Below are 21,285 nucleotides of genomic sequence, written 5' to 3' on the forward strand. Positions count from 1 at the left end.
TGTCCTCTGCAGATCTTGGTGCGCCGTATCAATTGTAATGTATAGAGTGTTTGGAGGGGCCCCATGCAAAACTTGCATCGGGGCCCACAGCTCCTTAGCTACGCCACTGGAAACTGCATACAGTAGATAATGATGACTGCACAGTCAGTGCACACAGTAGTGATGGGTCGTTCGCGAACGAGCCAGCTCTAAGAGCCGGCTCTTTGCTGCGAACGACAAGAGCCGGTGCTCAGTTTAAAAAGAGCCGATGCCTGTCAGTCACTCACCAGTGCGCTCTGCTCTGTAATAAAGGGCACTGAGGCATGCCGGGAGATGTAGTCGTCCTCCTGTAGCTTGTAGGGGTGTATGGGGTGGAGCAGCAGCAGGAGGGATTGCCCAACTCAGAGAAGCAGCCTGGAGTTGTCATGGAGACAGGGCGGGGCTTTTCTTACGTATCTGAGTGGCTTCTAATGATAATAAATGAAGAGCTGTTTGAGAGCCATAGGAGCCGGCTCTTTAATGGGAGCCAAGCCAAAAGAGCCGATTATCTTAAAAGAGCCGGAATTCCCATCACTAGCACACAGCCACACTTGTCTGTTTCAGAGCTTCTTTCTGCAAGAGCAGCCCCTCCCATGTCATCAGCTCTGAGTATACAAAGCAGGAAAGCTGAGCCAGGAGGGGGCAGGCTTGGGCTTGAAAAGACTCCACAGAAGACTGACTCAGCTATAATGATTCCAGGTCAAACCTAGACTGAATGCTCAGTCGGGGATTCTTATCACAGCTGATAACACAGATTAAGCAGAGAAGAATGAAACTAAAAGCAGGGTAGGTGTTTACTGTCATGTTCCCACTGATAAATGTAATAAAATACATGAGGGTGCTTGGTCTCTGGTTCTCTTTAACGCAGAATAACTCACTGCAATGAAAAATCAATGCCCTGTTCACAGTGCACACGTTGCGTTGGTGTCTAACGCTGCACGTTAAGTGAAAGTACTGCATGCAGTGCGTTATACACGTTATTAGCTGTGTTAGACTGTTTGCACATGCTCAGTACTGACTTGGAAGCATACTTTTCATTGCCTGTATTTTCTACTGTATCTGCTGTACACGTTGGTAACGCTGCATTGCCACTTTTTGACCGCGTTGCAAGTTTGCGTTGTGACTTTAAGGTTGCATCAAAACGCAACGTCCCACTGTGATTCTAGCCCAGGCCTGGGCACACTTGGTCCTCCAGCTGCTGAGGAACTACAAGTCCCACAATACATTGCAGGAATCTGACAGCCACAGTCATGACTCATAAAGGCAAATGCATTGTGGGACTTGTAGTATCTTAACAGCTGGAGGGCCAAGTTTGCCTATGCCTGTTCTAGCCTCATGGTCATCTAATAGCCTAATTGGCCTCAATTCTGGTAGCTATGTAAATATTTTTTGTCGGTAAAATACAGCAATCGGTATTCTGAAAGGTTTTTTTGCATTTCCAAAAAAAGTGCGGAAAATGTGGTAACACATGAGGGATTTCAGCAGTAAGTATGCAGTAAATAATAATGGTCTTTAAATGTGTTCAATATGATAGGATGGTCTTTAGTTTAGTTTTTTTTTGAAGGTGGGGGGGAGGTGTATTTGATTATGTAGCAACCTATGGAAAGTTTATTTATATGCGGCATCTAAAAAAAAAAAATCCAGCATTTGGCGTTTTATTTCTACTATTCTTTTTTGATTCACAGCCTGGATACTCCACTAAAACAGAAATAGGAGCTCCTCTAAAAACTACAAAATGCATACAAATTAACATGCCCCCACTTTTTATGAGAATTCAGATGTTCAGTAAAATATTGCAAAATACCACGCAATTTATGACCTAATTTACCACATACGGTAAATTATGACTAAAATCTACTGCATAGCGAACTGCTTTTACCGCATGCGGTAAAATACTGTGTATGCAGAAAAATGGACGCTAAGCCTACCAGAATTGAGGCCATTGTGATCTCTCAGGATGGTAGGGGCTATCTCAGGACCAAGGTCTAATTTGTTAGGAGGGCCACAGGGGGTATGCAGGGCCAGGACTGTTGATTTCCACCCATGGGGACTTTCAGACTATCTCTCCTTTTTCTCTCTTTTTTTTTTTTTCTTCTCCAGAACACAATATTGGGCTCTATTCACAAAGCTTTTTCACCTGTTTTCCTCTGTTTTCACCTTATCTGTTACTTTTTTTAAAGGGAAGGTTCAGGCACATTTAAAAAAAAAATCCATATCCACTTATCTGGGGCTTCCTCCAGCCCGTGGCAGGCAGGAGGTGCCCTTGGCGCTGCTCCGCAGGCTCCCGGTGGCCGACCCAACCTGGCCAGGTCGGCTTCTTCTGCGCTCCAATCTGCCACTCACTGGTGTGCGATGAGGGCATCGGACGACCTCTGGGCTGTACTGCGCAGGCTCAGAACTACTGAGCCTGCACAGTATAGCCCGGAGATCATCCGATGACGTCATCGTGCCCGCGTGAAACGCAGATTGGAGCGCAGATGAAGCCCGACATGGCCACCGGCCTGGCCAGGTCGGGTCGGCCACCAGAGACCACCGGGAGCCTGCGAAGCGGCGCCGAGGGCACCTCCTGCCTGCCACGGGCTGGAGGAAGCCCCAGGTAAGTGGATTTGGATTTTTTTTTTTTTTAATGTGCCTGAACCTTCCCTTTAAGCTTCCAAAGAGCAAAAATCTAATTAAGGTAAGAACAGTAATATTGAAATGAAGTTAATCAGGAACAACTTTCTTTGAGTGATTATTTTGCTTGTAAGTGTGTTGAAAAGTTATTTTATCAAGGTGATAAATAAATCATGTTTGAGAAGTTTTGTGAATAGAGCCCAATGTGGGGTGTATGAAATGTGCTGTAGAGCAGTTAGTCATTGGAAATAAATTCGAGATAAAAAAAAAGCCAGATACTTACCTAAGAGGGAAGGCTCTGGGTCCTCTAAAGCCTTCCCTCTCCTCTCCCGGTGCCCGTTCCAGCACAGAATCCCCGCAGCAGCATTCAACCAATTTAGTCAAATGCTGGTGATGGTCAAGTAGATGCAAATAACTTCGAGTTGATACAACTTTATGTGCATTTTTATGCGAATGTATGCAGCTTGAAAATGAACCAATCAAATCCTTCTGAGGTAAAATTTGATTGGTTCATTTTCAAGCTGCATAAATTTGCATATACATTTGCATCAACTCGAAGTTATTTGCATCTACTTGACCATCACTATCGACTGCTGCTGTCTCCACCGCCGAAGGGAGACTTTTGGAACTCTTTGGGAGCCTGAGTGCTCCCGAAGACGGGCCGCTCCATACTGAGCATGTGCAGTATGGAGCTGCCTGCCTTCAGGTGGACTCGGCTCCTGAAGACTTCCGAAGTTCCCCGCAGCAGGGGAAACGGGGGAGCCAGCACTTCACCAAGGGCACCAGGAGAGGGAAGGCTCATTAGGACCCAGAACCTTCCCTATCCTTAGGTAAGTTTCTGGCTTTTTTAATTTATTTTTTTATCTAGATTCCCATTTACTTTAAGTGCCACACAGACTGTGGCAGCTCCGCTCAACATAGCACCCAGATGGACCTCTCTGGTTGATCTCACTGTGTCCTGTGTATTTCTACTATATGCTCTACCAACGCCAACCCTGTATGTGTCAAAAATAATTCCGGGTACAACCCCCATTGTACTTGGCAAAATAAATTATTCTGATTCTGTATCTAAAAACTGTATGCAATCCAACACATGGCTTTCTTCTGATCTGTTTCAAATCTACAGTTTCTCTAAACCTGGTGTAAGGTCTATATCTTAATATGCCACGTATTTTGTGTGTCATATTATGTTTTCTTGTTATAACGAAATACTTTGAAAACAGAAATAATCACATAACCGCGAGGCCAGATGCCCCAACCTGCATGTTTGTTCTAAGTAACTAATCAATGAGACCATGACATACTCATTATAGCCAAGATACTGACAGCTCTTTTCACTATTAGTAATCATAGCCTTTATTGTCGTTTCCTTCATGATAAGAAATGCAGCTGTGTGACTGCAGTGTTGCTCATTTCACAGAAGAATCCATCACCTGAATCATGTATGTTGCAAACCTTACTGCACTAGCTATGTGCTTGTTTTTAACCAAGTTGTCTAAATTATAAAGGTTCTCCAGGGTTGGATAACTTAAAGAGAATCTGAACTGAAAATTAAAAGTCAAAATAACCATACACGTCATACTTACCTCTTGTGTAGTCTACTCATCAATCGCTTTCTCCTCTCCTGCACCTTGTTTGTCCACTATGATCAATGGAATTCTCTGTCCTCCATTTTGAAAATGGCCATTACCGAAAAACAGCTTCCTGGTCAGCATACTGTTAAACTGTAAAATCGCCCACTTGAGCTATAGGGAAACGTGGACATTACCTTGCACATTCAGTTGTAACTGACAACAGCTAATATATATCTGACAGCAACTGTTATATTTTAATTCTGACAAAATATTGTCAGAACTGGAAGGGATCACTGGAAGAAGAATACTTCTGAGCTACTGAGAGGAACCGACTGCGAGGTAAGTATGTAATATTCATTTACAGCTACATCATGTGTTTATTTTACATAATTTTACTCAGTTCAGGTTCCCTTTAAGCGACCCAGAAAGTTATTTGAACCATTGTCTGTTAGGTAGCAAAAGATTGCAGCGGTATCAGGATCATGATAGCAAGGCTGGATTCATACTTTTTTTTCATCCCTAGGCCAAGTATATTGGGGCTCCCCTTTAAGAGCAGCAGCGCCCCTTTCATTCCATGCACCACCCCCTCTGCCATGTCTATCCTCCATGTACAGCAGGCCTTCTTTCATGTATAGCTCTCTTGGACATTGGCTTTGCTTTTCATGAGTTGCTCCCCATTTGCAGCCTTTTCTTTCATATTTAGCAAACCCTATTTCATGTCCAGGTGACCTCCTTGGGCTACAGCCACCTAAGGCCCGGGTCTTGGTGGCCCTTCCAGAAATCCCTCCCTGCATGGTAGACCATAGTTAGGATTGCTGAATATTCAGCAGATCTGAGGCTGTGTCATTGGCGGTGAGAGCAAATCCAAGACTACCTGCAGTTATAAGAACTGTTTAAAGTCTCACGTTTTAAAAAGAAAACGTGCAGAGGTGTTTTTGATGGATGAAATTTGTGTTGTAGCTCAGCAAAGGGAGGTCTGCTTTGAGTCCTCTACAAAGCTGCATAGATCTACCCGTATGTTTTGCTCCAGCTATTTAGCCAGAAGTTTGATCAGGCCACTAACCTAAACTGGCAAGAGTGCTTTACTGTTACTTTTATTTTTAGCTTCATAAGTATGTTGTTCAGTCCTCCAGATAATGTTGTCAAGTCTGTCTCTAAGTATGGTAATGTTTTCTCTCTGCTTTGGGTCTCCTGCTTGCCCATTCATAAACATCTAACGAGACTTCATCTTCCTCATCCAGCTGAAGACTACCGGATGACAGCCTGACTCTCACCATGGGATGCTTCATGGTTTTCCCAAATACAGCATAGTAATATGGATTTATGATCTCAGATTCAGAGTCACTTGATTCTGTACCACTATATACATAGCGCTCTGTCACTTGAGGACCTTTCTTTGAGGATGATGAAAGAACAAGTGAAGCTGGTGGTGGAGGAGGAGGTAGTGGTGGAGGTGGAAGTTGCAATGGAATAAGCTTATGTGGCAATGGACTTCTGGAGACACTTGAAGTCCTGCTTAAGATAGGATAAGGTCCTAAAGGTTTAAATTCTGAACCATGTGGAGTCCAGGTAGACTTCATGTCTGAATGACTCCAAGATCTTTTGGGGTAAGGGTCTTGACAATCTTCCATGTCTGCTGTCTGTACCTCTGATTGGTTCACTATACTAGCACTACCTTTGCAGCTAGTCCTCGGGTAGACTGGTTGGTGATACTCCTTTAATCTTCTGGCACTTGGATTTTGATCTGCTGATTTTCCTGGAAACAGCTTAGACTGGCTGGTTAGTCTCATGATTTCCTCCACCACAGCTGATGCCTGTGCTGAAAATGGAGTTAATCCATCTGTATAGCAGTATCTGTTGGGCGGACCTTTCTTTACATAGTGTCTTGCTGCATATGGCTCCGGGCCAGCATCTGTATAGGAAATCCTTGGTGATGAAGGTACAACCTCTCTCATGCTGCCTTCTGAAGAGCTCTTACGACTCTCAGTGAAATGGTTATTTTCCTCACAATAGGACACAGGTCTCCTCTGGTTCCGCTGATAAGGTGTATCCCTTCCTAGATCACTATAGTTACAGCCAGGAAACGAAGAACTGCTTTTGGATTGCTGCAAATCTACAGACTCTCCACAGATCTCCACAGGTTTGCAGTGTTCCCTCTCAGAGTTGAAAAGCACGTCGACAGCAGAATTCCTTCGGTTCCTGTCCATAAGGGGATCCCATTCCACACTGTTGACACTTCTAGAGCATGGTTTGCTGGTGAATACAAGGCGAAGGTCATTGGGCTGGGGACAGAAAAAAAAACAAAGCTATGTGCAATTCCATCCAAAAATCCAATACATTTTATACATGGTTAAAAAAAACACTACTGTGCCATGAAAAATTGTAAAATTTAAGCCACATGTAAGATGTACAATTATCCTAGAGTAAATTGCACTGTAAATTATTTTTCTAAGTCGCTATCACTTACAGTAGGACATAAAAAATCTTACAAATCTGACTGGTTTTGGACTAGTCTATATCCTCATGGACGATTCTTAATATTTTGTTTATCTTTTACAAAAGCACTGCCTGGAAAGAATCCATACAAAGATGTCAGCCATGCCTACTTAGGGCTAGTTCACACGAAGAAGAGCGTTTTTGAGTGCATTGAAAAGCACTTGGCTACTGTAATCCTATGAGGGTGTCCCCACAGTATCGCAAACGTGCTGCATGTACCATTTTTTGGAGCGATTCAGCATGAATGAATGAATGAATGAATGAATGAATGAATGTGCAAAAATGCTAATTTATTCAAAACTTGCTTTAAAAATCGCTGCCCAAAATCACTGCCCAAAATCGCAAAGTGCTAGCGGTTATGGAGTGAACTTGCACACTATTCTGGTGACTGGCTGACAGCAACATAAGAAAAAAGTAATTTATAGTGCATTTTACTGTGCAACAAAAAAAATCTTATATTTATGAATTTTAGAATTTTTGGCAATAGTGGTCCAAGTTTTAGCAAATGTAATTTATCTTAGCGAGTACCTTAAAAATCTGTCTCAAATGTGGGTCACATTATTTGCTTTGCTGCTTCCTGATTGTGATGCATTTGATTATGGAAGCAGGTATTCACAAGAAGGGGGGGGGGGGGGGGGAGGCTGCTAAAACTGCTGCGCTCTGCTTGGGAATCACAAAAGGACAAGATGAAGGGAAACCTGCAGTTATTTCCATAAGATTTATGAAAACTCTTGCAAAATCCAGACTTTATTTATGAAAGGTTTCTTACACCCCTCATACACAAAGCTACTGTAATAGAAACCTGTTAGTTACTACAGTCCTGACCTGCCTTGAAGTATCCTTGTGTAAGAGAAGAAAAATTGCCCCACCAACCTTCATATATTCTCCTCCCCCTGTTGATTGCACAGAGTGGTTAATCCCAACATGTAGAAAGTTCTTTGCATGCTGTTCATCAGCCAAGTATCTCTCATGTCATCTATGTAGAACTGTCCACAGGGCCGGTTCTAGTAACACCGGGGCCCTAGGGCAAAGTCAGCCCAGCCCCCCCCAAAAGACACCCCACAGCCAAAAAGCGGCATTAGGGATTCTTTGTTGCAACCAAATTTCCCTCCTGGGCCCCTGAAGTGACTGTGGACGCTCCCTCCCAATCACCTCCCACCTTAACTGTACTCCCTGGAGTCCCTTCAGAGTCTTTGGTAGAGATGTAGCGAACGGTTCGCCAGCGAATGGTTCCAGGCGAACTTAGGGGGTTCGCGGCGAACTTTTGCGGAAGTTTCTTTTCGCCCCATAATGCACTATAAGGGTCAACTTTGACCCTCTGCATCACAGTCAGCAGGCACATTGTAGCCATTTAGGCTACACTAAGCCCTGGAGCCCCACCCCCCCTTATATAAGGCAGGGTCCGGCGGCCATTACACCCACTCGTGTGCCTGCTAAAGAGAGGATAGGGACAGCTGCTGCAGACTTTTTCTCCTAGGGACAGATTAGTTAGGTTCTAGGCTGCTTTGCTTGCTCCTGACTATTATTGCTTTTAAAGCACCCATCAACAGCAACAGCTCTTTTTAGAGCTCATCCTGTACATATTTTTTTTTCTGTGTGTCAAACTGACACTTGTTGCATGCACTGGTGTGGCGGAACTATTAGCTCGCCAGCTATTACCATACAAGCTGGTGGAGTCGGAGGCTTTCCGTAAGTTCGTGGCCATTGGTACACCGCAGTGGAAGATACCAGGCCGCAATTATTTTTCACAAAAGGCCATACCCAAACTGTACCGTGCAGTTGAGAGGCAAGTGGTGTCATCTCTGGCACACAGCGTTGGGTCAAGGGTCCACCTGACCAAGGATGCCTGGTCTGCCAATCACGGGCAGGGCCACTACATTACATACACAGCCCATTGGGTCAACCTGGTGACCGATGGCAGCAAGCAGGGAGTACGTGGCTGCGCAGCGGACCGACTTGTCACACCTCCACGGCTTGCAGGCAGGCCTCCAGCCACCTCCTCTCCACCTGCTACCACCGCTTCGCTGTCGTCATCCTCCTCCTCCTCCTTGGCTGGTGCCGCGATCTCCTCTCCAGCTACACAGCCCCAGCACCCCAGGGCCTATGCTGCATGCCAGGTACGACGGTGTCACGCAGTGTTAGACATGTCTTGCCTGAAAGCGGAGAGTCACACTGGAGCAGCTCTCCTGGCTGCTCTTAACAAACAGGTGGAGCAATGGCTGACCCCGCACAAGCTTGAGATTGGCAACGTGGTGTGTGACAACGGCAGCAATCTCATTGCTGCGTTGAATTTGGGAAAGCTGACACACATACCCTGCATGGCACATGTGCTGAATCTGGTCGTGCAAAGATTTGTGTCCAAGTACCCAGGCTTAGAGGACGTCCTGAAGCAGGCCAGGAAGTTGTGTGGCCATTTCAGGCGTTCTTACAAGGCCATGGCACGCTTTGCGGACATTCAGCGTAGAAACAACTTGCCGGTGAGACGCCTGATTTGCGATAGCCCGACTCGCTGGAATTCCACCCTGCTGATGTTCTCTCGCCTGCTAGACCAGGAGAAAGCCGTCACCCAGTACCTGTATCATTACAGTACAAGGACACAATCTGGGAGGATGCGGATGTTGTGGCCCAACAACTGGACACTGATGCGAAATGCATGCAGGGTCATGGAGCCCTTTGAGGAGGTGACCAAACTGGTGAGTCGCGATGAGGGCACCATCAGCGACTTGATCCCCTACGCCTACTTCCTGGAGCGTGCCGTGCGTAGAGTGGTGGATACAGCTGTGGAGGAGCGTGAACGAGAAGAGTTACGGCAGCAGGAGTCGTGGACTCAGGAGTCGTGGAGCCATTTACACCCGAACCCGACCCGAACCCGATGTTCCCACAACACCTGTGGCAGCACAGAGGGGGGAGGAGGAGGAAGAAGAAGAGGAGTCGTGTGGGGAAGGAGAGGAGTCAGACTCTGATGATGGTGATGATGAGGAAGGTGTTTCTGTGGAGGAGGAAGAGGCGGCGGAAGAAGAACAACCGCGGCAGCCGTCACAGGGGGCTTCTGCTGCTCCACGTTCCCGTGGTATTGTTCGTGGCTGGGGGGAGGAAGAGGAGTTGCGTCCCGTCACTGAGGAAGAGCAAGAGGAGATGGAGAGTACGTCTGCATCCAGCTTTGTGCAGATGTCCTCTTTCATGTTGTCCAGCCTGTTGAGGGACCCCCGTATCAAAAAATGACCTGTACTGGGTGGCCACGCTACTAGACCCTCGGTACAGGCACAAAGTGGCGGACCTGTTAACAACTCAACAGAAGGCGGAAAGGTTGCAGCACTTGCAGAACAAGCTGTCGATGATGCTTTACAATGCGTTTAAGGGTGATGTGGCTGCACAACGCAATCAAGGTACGACTGGCAGTAACCCTCCTCCTCCCAAGTCCACGCAGGCAAGGACAGGACGCTCCAGCGATCTCAGGGTGATGTCGGACATGCGGACGTTCTTTAGTCCAACTCCTCGCCATAGTCCTTCCGGATCCACCCTCCACCAACGCCTGGACCGGCAGGTAGCCGACTACCTGGCCTTGAGTGTGGATGTAGACACTGCGAAAAGCGACGATGAACCCTTGGACTACTGGTTGCGCAGTGAATGGTAGAAAAGATGAGGCTCCAGCACACTCAAAATAACAGCAGGGGACTGGACTCGACTCTCAGCATAGGACTGCAGCGGAGTAATTCCTTTAAAAGCGTGCACAGGCTGTTAGGTGGCAAATGAGCAAGTATAGAGGAGAGAGAGGAGATTAAGCCAGCACTGCTATTCAGGTAATTTATTCAGCGGATAAAAACATGAACACTTACAGTCAGCAAGGTCGGATGCAAAGCGGAAGGGTGGGCGCCAGGTCTATATCCCCCTGCGGACGACCGTTTCGCGCCGCTGGCGCTTGTTCACCGCAACTCGCCAGCGGCGCGAAACGGTCGTCCGCAGGGGGATATAGACCTGGCGCCCACCCTTCCGCTTTGCATCCGACCTTGCTGACTGTAAGTGTTCATGTTTTTATCCGCTGAATAAATTACCTGAATAGCAGTGCTGGCTTCATCTCCTCTCTCTCCTCTATACTTACTGGTTGCGCAGGCTTGACCTGTGGCCAGAGCTGTCCCAATTTGCCATACAACTTCTCTCTTGCCCTGCCGCAAGCGTCCTGTCAGAAAGGACCTTCAGTGCAGCTGGAGGCATAGGTACTGAGAAGAGAAGTCGCCTAAGTCACGACAGTGTTCAGTACCTGACCTTTATCAAAATGAATGAGGAATGGATCCCGGAGGGCTACTGCACGACCGAAGACCAAGTCAGTCCCCACACACAGCATCTTTGCCTGCAGGCCGCTTGCCTTCTCCGCCACCACCAACAGGGTCCAGGACTCTAGGCGGATTCCTGAATTTTTAAGGCCGCTGTTAGCAGCGGCCGCTACACTAATTTTTCTGGTGCGTGTACATGCCTGCCTAATTTTTCTGGCTGCACTGCGGGCGGCTGCAACAAAAAAACAAAAGGCATGTACATGTGCCCATCCCCCTTCGTGATCATTACCTTGCCGCGGTGAAGGGGCTTGCATATCACAATGAAGCAATGACCGCCGGCTATTTGAGTGTCTCGGGTGGGGGTGGCACACCAAAGATAATAAGGTCGTTGCTTCATTGTGGTCAGACCAAATTTGATCAGCTGGACAGTCACTGTTGTTCTATCATTGAGCTACCACAGCCCGGCGACCATATGGGCTTGAAAACCGCCACAGCCTGCACTCTCGCCATGGTGCGCACCAGTCCAGCATGGCCGTCACTACGGAAACAGCTGTTTGCGGTGCATTACACAGTGAGTTTGGTGTGTCAGTGTGTAGCAGTACTCTAATTACACTCCCTGATTGATGTATACACATGCAAGATGTTTGAAAGCACGTTAGGCCTGCAATTTAGCATTCAATGTGATTTTTGCACTTAAAACGCTGCTTTGCGTCAAATCCAGATTTTTCCCGGGGACTTTTGGCGTGTATCCCACTCCGCCATGCCCCCCTCCAGGTGTTAGACCCCTTGAAACATCTTTTCCATCACTTTTGTGGCCAGCATAATTTTTTCTATTTTTCAAAGTTCCCCTCCCCATTGAAATCTATTGCGGTTCGCGAACTTTTCCGCGAACCGAACCTTCCGCGAAGGTTCGCGAACCGAAAATCGGAGGTTTGCGACATCTCTAGTCTTTGTCAGTGTAGTGTCTCACCTGCCCGCCAGAGCAGGTGAGACGCTACCCTGTCAAAGACTCTGCAGAGTCGCTGGGGAGCCACAGTTAAGATGGGAGGAGACACCTTTGGGGTCCCTACATGCTCTGGGGCGATTGCCCTCTTTGTCTCTATGGTAGCGCCGGCCCTGACTGTCCAAACTGAACTGAGAGGTATATGGAAGCTGCCATATTTACTTTCTTTTAAATAATAACAGTTGCCAGGCATTCCTGCTGATCTCTTTGTCTGCAGAGGTATCTGAATCAGGGCTGCAGTACACCAAGAGCGCTTCTGCGCGCTTTTAAAAATGCTAGCGCTTTGAAAAGCGATCGGCTAATGTATTTGAATGGGATGGAGCACACCGAAGTGATGTGCTTTTTTTCCCAATCGCAAACGCAGATCCTGCACCATTTCTGTGCTTTTTTGAGGCGATTCAGCCTCAATGTTATGTATAGGAAAGTGGAAAATCGCTCTGAAAAAGCACTAGAACAGAGCAATTTTACAAGTGTTTTTGTTACAGAAGCTGTTCAGTTTCAGCTCTACTGTAACAAAAAATAAAAATTGCTCCACCAAAACACTCCACAAAAATCACTAGGTATGATTAATAAATCGCTAGGCACATGCCTAGAATCACTCTGAAAAAAATCACTTCAAAAAGCACTGAGAGTTTGCGAGTACGCTATCGCATTTTTGGTGTGCACTGGCAACACATGCATCCAGTCAGACTTCAGTCACAGCATCTAATCTGCATGCTTGTTCAGGATCTATGGCTAAACATATTAGAGGCAGATGACTGCCAGGCAACTGGTATTGATTAAAAGACAATAAATATTGCAGCTTCCATATTCCTCTTACTTCAGGTGTATTTTAAGGACTTACCCATATGAAGCGTGTTGGCTTTTCTTGGGCCATTTAATACTTTATGTGGATTTGACTTCATAAAAAAAGAACAGCTTTTTCCTGAGTGTGGCCTGCCTTTCCTTCATTCCATGGCATCTCTGTCTGCACTACAAGGCTGCCATCACCATTTACCTGCCTGTGTAAGGGCTGGTGCACACCAGAGCGGTTCTGGAGCGTTTTTAAAAATGCTAGCGGTTTGAAAACTGCTTGGGTAATGTATTTCAATGGGCTGGTGCACACCAGAGTGGTTTGTTTTTTCCACAAACTCAAACACGGGGGCTGCAGCATTTTTCAGATTTCTGAGGCGTTTCTGCCTCAATGTTAAAGTATAGGAAAGTGGAAAACCACTCTAAAAAGAGAACGCTAGATCAGAGCGGTTTTCCAAGCGTTTGTTACAGAAGCTGTTCAGTAACAGCTTTACTGTAACAATATATGAAATCTCTCCAAAAACCGCTAGGCATGTTTAGAAAATATCTCTAAACCTACCCTTACTGGAAGGTTGTGGAGCTAATCTGTTGCTGCTACAAGTTTCATATCTGCAATAACTTGACACTTATTTCAACACCCAGTCTTATTTGGAATGAATCTAAAACTGCAGAAGTAAACGCTGTAAGGCCTGGAGCCCACTAGCAGCACTTTTTTTTGCAATTGCAGAACGCATGCTGCAGTGAATAAAACCCACCTATTTTATTTACCCATTTGTCCCAGTCATTACAACATTTAAAATATTTCCCTAGTACAATGTATGGCGACAAATTACAAGCCATTATTTGTAAAAATAATTATAATATACCCTCGTGACATACATATTAAAAAAAATTGTTATCCCTAAGGGTAACTATTTATGTAATTTTTTAAAATGTTTATTATGCAAATGTTTTATTTTGGTAACTATGGGAGAGTGGGGGAGGTAACAAGTTAATTTTAATGTTACATGTGTGTATTTTTATTCAAAAAGTGTATGTAGGTGTAATTTTACTATTTGGCCACAAGATGTCCCCCCACGTTATCTTCCTGGGTGTACTGTCAGTTTGCTAACAGGAAGTAATGTGTGCATGTGTTATTTTTGTTTTATTAATGGCCATAGCATCTCATTGATGCCAGTGGCCATTGATCATCATGGGCACTTAGATCAGTGAATGGGAACTGTGTTCCCATTCACTGATCAGAGTACTAGTACACCACCATGAAGGGGAGGGGTATGCTGGCATGCGCATTCGTGTATGCCACACATAGACGACAAGTATCTACATCCGTGGAATGGGAACAGTCTTCCCACAGGGCGTAGATATACAGGTCCTTCTCAAAAAATTAGCATATTGTGATAAAGTTCATTATTTTCTGTAATGTACTGATAAACATTAGACTTTCACATATTTTTGATTCATTACACACAACTGAAGTAGTTCAAGCCTTTTATTGTTTTAATATTGATGATTTTGGCATACAGCTCATGAAAACCCCAAATTCCTATCTCAAAAAAATAGCATATCATGAAAAGGTTCTCTAAACGAGCTATTAACCTAATCATCTGAATCAACTAATTAACTCTAAACACCTGCAAAAGATTCCTGAGGCTTTTAAAAACTCCCAGCCTGGTTCATTACTCAAAACTGCAATCATGGGTAAGACTGCCGACCTGACTGCTGTCCAGAAGGCCATCATTGACACCAGGGGCGCCTAAACCAGCAGGCACTACAAGCGGCCGCTTGGGGGCGCTGGACATGTCACCAGGCGCAGCTGCGGCCACTTGCCGGCCGCTATGTAAACACATTTTCCATAATAATTTATTGCGTGCCAAGAGGACTCCAGCGATGAGGGAGATCACAGCCCCACCTACATACACTCCCCCAGCCAATAGAGGGAGAAACAGAGCTCTGCTCCACGCCTTCACCTCTAAGGCCGCCCCCTCTTCACATCAGTGGCCACAGTGTTTACTGAGTTGCGGCGCCGCCTCTAATTCTGCCCCCTTGCCAGAAGAGTTAGGGTGATGTGCTGGTTACTCACACAGGCTGAAGTTCGCCATGTCCTCTGCGTCCCCCTGAGACTCCAGCTGCCGCTAATCACACTGCACTACAGGGGGTGGACAGACCGGAGTTGTGTGTGAGGCAGCAGGAAGCCTTCACACACATGTACAGCAGCCATGAGGGACAGAATAGTGACACTGGCACAGGAGGAGGGGGAGAGGAGGTGACCTGTGTCTTCAGTTTGCCGCTCTGTGTTGCCAACAATCCGTTAAAATTACCCGAATTGTTGCTGTCCGCTTTGCTCGTCCTTTTGGGACAGCCATCCATCCAAATAGATGCTCATTTGGCGAGATTGTCAATGTGCATGTGCGCTTCGAGATACAGGCATTCAAGCAAGCTAATCCCCGACTTCAGAGCCAGAAGTAGGCTTTCTTCTCCGAACCCGCCCTCGATCCCTCCCTTCATCAATAATACTCTTTCCCTGGTGCCTCCATGGCAACATACTACTGGGTTAACTCCGCCCTCTTAACCCTACCAGGACCATGACTATAAGAAGCTTTACCTGCAGGCCTGTGGCCATTCTTTTTTTTGTCCTCTCTACAGGATCATGCAGGACAACAGAACATCGATTTCATAAGGACCATATACATTGGAACATGTTGGAGATGTGAGTGGGGTTACCCTTCCCCTATATTTGGATTATGCGGCATCTAAATGAGCCTAATATTCCCAAAAACACTCCAAAACAGGTATATGTTTACCAAATTACTCATGTTTCCATAGTATCTAATGGCTTGTATCCCCAGTGCCTGATACCTGGTAAATCCGGTAGATATGGTACATAAAATGGCTGGCATAGTACACATGGCTAGGTAGGCAGGGTGTACTCACTGTACTTATGATTGTCCTCTTTTCCTATCTGCGCTTCTTGTTGCAGCCAGGCTCCATGTGCTTTGCCGGGTCGGCGTTCTCGCTCGGCCATTGCGCATGTCACTTCCGCCCTGTTCGGAATTCCGGAAGTGCGTCACGCTTGATTCTGGGCGCCCATTGGCCGGAGGGAACAGGGCAGGATGAGCGGGCGCCATCTTACTTAGGGGCAGGAAAGTGTGTCCGCGCAGCTGATTGGCCATAGGTTTAAAGGCCATGCGCGGAAGGCAGCGTAGCTCGCAGTAGACGCTGGACAGCGTGGAGGACGGAGAGTAGCTGCTGGGAGTCTGAATAAGCTTTACTATTATTCTGTGTAAGCTAACACTTTTTGTAATCCCTTTCTTATCTATGCTATTATCTAATTCTGATCCTAAAAATTGCCTTTTTGTATCTCTCTTCCTCCCTGCCTATCGCAGAGTGTGTACTGTGCCCTAATAGCTGCAAAGATCGCATCAAGTGATGGGGAAGTCAGCCAAAAAGAAATCCTCTAAAGGGTATGAGAAAAAAAAAAAAAAGGAGGGGGTAATTTTACCTCTTAAAGATACAGTCACTAACAGTGATATCTTTATCTTTATCTTATCTCTTCAAGATCTCGTAAATCCCCAGAGAGACGAAGATCAAAAGATAGAAGAACTAGATCACGATCTAGATCACCCCACCGAAGATCCTCCAGGGGCTCGCCTTCAAGGCGTCAAGACAACACACATCATCATGATGATCGATCAAGAGCGAGACAGTCAAGCTATAGGAGATTAGAGTCACCTGGACCATCTCACAGAGGGAGTTTAACAGTGGGATCGGATCTTCAGGGTGCCACGGCACAGCAGCAACAACAATTCAGTCCAAGCAGTATAGTGGCAATAATTAAACAGACCGTGATGGAAGAAATGGCAGCCAGGGCTACGCCGGCTACAGAATCACAGAATACTACTATTACACAGCATGGAACCACCTCATTAACAGGCTCCCAACCTTCACATGTTGATGAAGAAGAAGACAATGAGGAGGAACTGGAGGAAGAAAATGATTCTTCAAACTTTGACTTTGCATTAGTTGATCCACTTATTCAAGCGGTCAAAACGGCAATACATTGGGAAGAGGCAGAAGTAGATCCAGCCAAAGTGAGGAAATATTATCCACATTTGAAAAAGAAAAGTGCGTCGTTTCCCCTAATGGAAGAAATAAAAGAATTAATGACAGATGATTGGGAAAAGTTGGATAGAAAACCATCTTTTCAGAATCGCTGGGCAAAATTATATCCGGTGTCGGAAGAGGAAGCCAAATTTCTATCAACCTGTCCGGCAGTTGACGCTTCAATTTCAAACTTAGTTAAACATCTGACTCTCCCAATGGAAGACTCGGTCACGTTCAGGGACGGATTAGACCGACGCATCGATAATGACCTGAAAAAGATATACTTTTCATCAACAGGAGCTACCAAGCCTGCTATTGCATTGACGTCCGTTGCAAAGGCCATCAAAGCATGGGGGAAAAATATAGAAGATATAGTGAATGCAGGCGGAGAGAAGGAAAAAATCTTGGCAGCGGCGCAAGATATAAAGATTGCGGCGGATTTCGTCAGCGAGGCAGCAATTGATACAATACGAGCATCTTCAAGAACAATGTTATCCTCTATAACAGCAAGACGGGCATTTTGGTTAAAACCTTGGTCGGCAGACCCAACCTCGAAGCAGATGTGGGTGAAAATACCGTTCGATGGAAATAATCTTTTCGGAGAGAAATTAGATGAAGCAATAAAACGTGTGACCGGTGGAAGATCTACCTTAATTCCGCAGGAAAACAAAAAGAAAAGACAACGATTTTTTCAAAAAGGTCAAATTCAAGCAAAATATAAAGACACGAAAACTTACAGACCAGGTCAGAGTTATCGCAGATCGTGGAGAGTCAATTCGGCTAACAACCAAAGAGCAGCTAAGTCCACAACAGCCACTTCTCAGATGCAAGCGAAGTCTTTTTGACTATGTGCCACCCCACGAATGTCCAGTGGGGTCACGTCTAAGAGAATACAAACAAGTGTGGGAAGACAACATTCAGGATCCATGGGTGTTGTCTACAATAAAAGATGGCCACACCTGGTCATTCAAAACGGCGCCTATGGTAAGGTTCAATCCAACGAAAATGCCAACATCAGACCTAAAGAAAACAGTTTTGCTTCAATTCAAAGAAAATCTACTGGCTCAGAAAGTGATACAGCATGTACCAATGCAAGAAAGATTCGAGGGAGTATACTCACCCATATTTCTTGTCCCGAAAAAAACAGGAGAGTGGAGACCGGTCATAGACCTGAGATATTTAAACAAATATATAAAAGTGGAAAGATTCAAGATGGAATCTCTACAATCAATAATTACAGCAGTACAGCCAGGAGACTACATGATCTCGATAGATCTTCGCGACGCATACTTTCATGTTCCGATACATCAGAAATATCAAAAATTTCTAAGGTTCACAATACAGGAAGCACATCTTCAGTTCGCAGCACTACCCTTTGGCCTATCAACGTCACCTCGAACTTTCTCAAAGATTCTGCAGGCGCTAGTATCGCTCCTGAGGCTACAAAAAATCCGCTTGTACAGCTATCTAGACGATTTATTACTGCTAGCACAGACAACAGAAAAAATTATACAAGATCGAGAGAGGGTTTTGACCACTCTGACAGAGTTTGGATGGCTGATAAATGGTCAAAAAAGTCAGCTGACACCTTCGAGACAACTTCTGTACCTAGGAGCACTGTTCAACACAGAGAACAGTACAGTAAGTTTGCCACCAAACAAAATACTGAATATTATACAAAACGTTCAAGCAACACAAGCGGTAAAACGCATGTCAGCAAGACAATGTCTGAAGATCTTGGGGCTACTAACTTCAACGATACCGCTAGTCAGATGGAGCAAGTGGCGAATGAGACCGTTTCAAATTGGCTTCCTGAAACAATGGAAGAAGAAGAATTATCAACAGTCGATACGAATAACGACATCAATGAGAACTTCGTTGACATGGTGGAAAGTCAGCGGCAATCTCCAAAATTGCACATCTCTGACAGTAGAAGAAATATTGATTTTAACAACAGACGCAAGCAACACAGGTTGGGGCGCAGTATGTGGAGATCGTGCAGTACAGGGACAATGGTCTTGGTCACGACCGGTAGTATCGAACGAATTAGAGCTCACAGCTGTCCTCCTAGCTTTGAGATGCTTCCAGAACGAGACGTTCAACAAGGCTTTATGTATACACTCGGACAACAAGACGGTGGTCTCGTACCTCCAGAGACAAGGAGGTACTCGAAGCCAAACATTAATGAGGATAATGGAGGAAATTATGTCTTGGGCAGAACGCAATCTGAAGAGTCTTTCAGCATTTTATATTCCAGGGAAGGAGAATACTTTGGCGGACTTCCTATCGAGATCGACACCAAACAATCTGGAGTGGTCTCTGAAGAAGGAGATATTCGATCAGATTACACTACGATGGGGCAAACCAATGATGGACTTGTTTGCAACGAATCTGAACAACAAGGTACTGAACTTCTTTTCAAGATACCAGTGTCAAGGTTCAATGGGGATAGATGCATTGAGTCAGCAATGGCCACAGTTGGTGTATGCCTTTCCCCCAACCCCATTGATTGCGAGATTTCTTCACAAACTCAGATTCCAGAAAGTAACAGTGATTGCAATACTACCATTCTGGCCCAGGAGGCCCTGGTTTCCGCTACTGTTACAGATGACGGTGGAGGATCCAATCTTTCTACCACCAGTTCCAGATCTGTTAACACAACAGGGAATACTACACCCATGTCCACAGAGGTGACATCTGACGGCTTGGAAACTGAAAGGAGGAAGTTGACACGCTTAGGTTTTCCTGAGCAGGTCATTAAAACTCTACAATGTGCAAGGAAAGTTTCGACTAACAAACAATACTGTAACATTTGGAAGAAGTTCGTAGAATTTTCACTCCAAAACCAATGGAATCCCGAACACCCTTCGGTGGCTGATGTATTGACTTTCCTACAAACCGGAGTAGATTTAGGCTTAAGCTTAAGCTCAATTAAAGGACAAGTGTCAGCCTTAACAGCCTTTTCCGGAACACAATGGGCCAATGAACCGCTAGTACAACAATTCATGAGAGCAGTGTTAAAATTAAGACCACCAAAAAAGACTTTTTACCCCAAATGGGATCTTCCCCTGGTATTAAGATTTCTGGAACAATCACCATTCACGCCTACAGAGGACTGTTCGCTTATAGATCTGACACAAAAAGCGGTATTTCTAATAGCAATAGCTTCATCAAGCCGAGTATCGGAAATACATGCGTTAAGTGTTAACGAACCTTACACTACCTTTTTTGGAGACCGAGTGGTCTTAAGACCATGTCCTGAATTCCTTCCAAAGGTAGTATCAAGCTTTCATCTCAATAGGGAGATATCACTACCAGTACTGTTTCTCGAGGAAGATACTGCTACACAGACTACAGATCAGCAAACCAGAGTATGTCATCCACTGGATATTTCTAATATACTTCAAATATATATGGAAAAGACAAAGGAGTTCAGGAAAACAAATCAATTATTTGTCATTCCATCAGGATATAAAAAAGGCCAACAAGCATCGACTCGAACATTGTCGACCTGGATAGCAAAACTTATACAGAGAGCGTATAAAGCCAGGGGGCTAGAACCCCCTAAACAAATTTCTGGACATTCGACAAGAGGAATAGCAGCATCTTGGGCTGCATATTCAAAAGTCTCACCGGAAACTATCTGCAAGGCAGCTAGCTGGGCGACAGTACATACCTTTATATCCCATTACCAGGTGGATCCAATGGCATTAACCACGGCCGAATTTGGGAAAGCTGTACTGTCAGTTACCTAATGCTGTAAAAATTGCTTTGACTTGCTTTTTGCAAATTGTAAATAAAGATGTGTTTGTTTCAGCATATCCCACCCTCATTGTCAAGTTATTATTGCGATATACATCCCAGTAGTATGTTGCCATGGAGGCACCAGGGAAAACGGAAAATTGTATACTTACCTAACGGTAATTTTCCTTTCCTGGTGCATCTCCATGGCAACATACGACCCTCCCTGCTGAGGAGAGATAATATTCAAAAGAATGGCCACAGGCCTGCAGGTAAAGCTTCTTATAGTCATGGTCCTGGTAGGGTTAAGAGGGCGGAGTTAACCCAGTAGTATGTTGCCATGGAGATGCACCAGGAAAGGAAAATTACCGTTAGGTAAGTATACAATTTTCCGTTTTTTCGCTAATCGCTATGGCTTCTCTCTCCTGCCAATGGAAAAGATAAAGGAAGCCGACAAGCCCTCCCCCACAACTACATTCCGTCCATCTGCAGGAGCAGTAACTTGAGAGAGAGGAGAGAGAGAGGGGCACACGCACATGTGGCAGTCTGGCAGAGGATGTTTTTATGGGTTCATTCTTGTAATGTCCCCAGCAGCAGGTATTCCTCAAACTGTAAATGTGACGTAACTTTTAAGATTCTCCTGCAACGTGACATAACTTTTACATTCCCTAGTAAA

The 21,285-nt window shown here is 45.4% G+C and overlaps 1 protein-coding gene across 1 annotated transcript in view; it reads right to left on the reverse strand.

The window, feature by feature from the left end:
- Positions 1-4,571: 4,571 nt before the first annotated feature.
- FRMD7 (FERM domain containing 7) overlaps positions 4,572-21,285 on the reverse strand; it is a 71,665-nt gene continuing 54,951 nt past the window's right edge. Inside the window, exon 12 of the mRNA XM_068247898.1 lies at positions 4,572-6,487. Within this exon, the coding sequence (XP_068103999.1) occupies positions 5,360-6,487 (1,128 nt within the window). The 3' untranslated portion in view covers positions 4,572-5,359. The remainder of the gene's footprint in view (positions 6,488-21,285) is intronic.

Source organism: Hyperolius riggenbachi, chromosome 8 (genome assembly GCF_040937935.1).
Source record: "Hyperolius riggenbachi isolate aHypRig1 chromosome 8, aHypRig1.pri, whole genome shotgun sequence".
Classification (NCBI taxonomy): Eukaryota; Metazoa; Chordata; class Amphibia; order Anura; family Hyperoliidae; genus Hyperolius; species Hyperolius riggenbachi.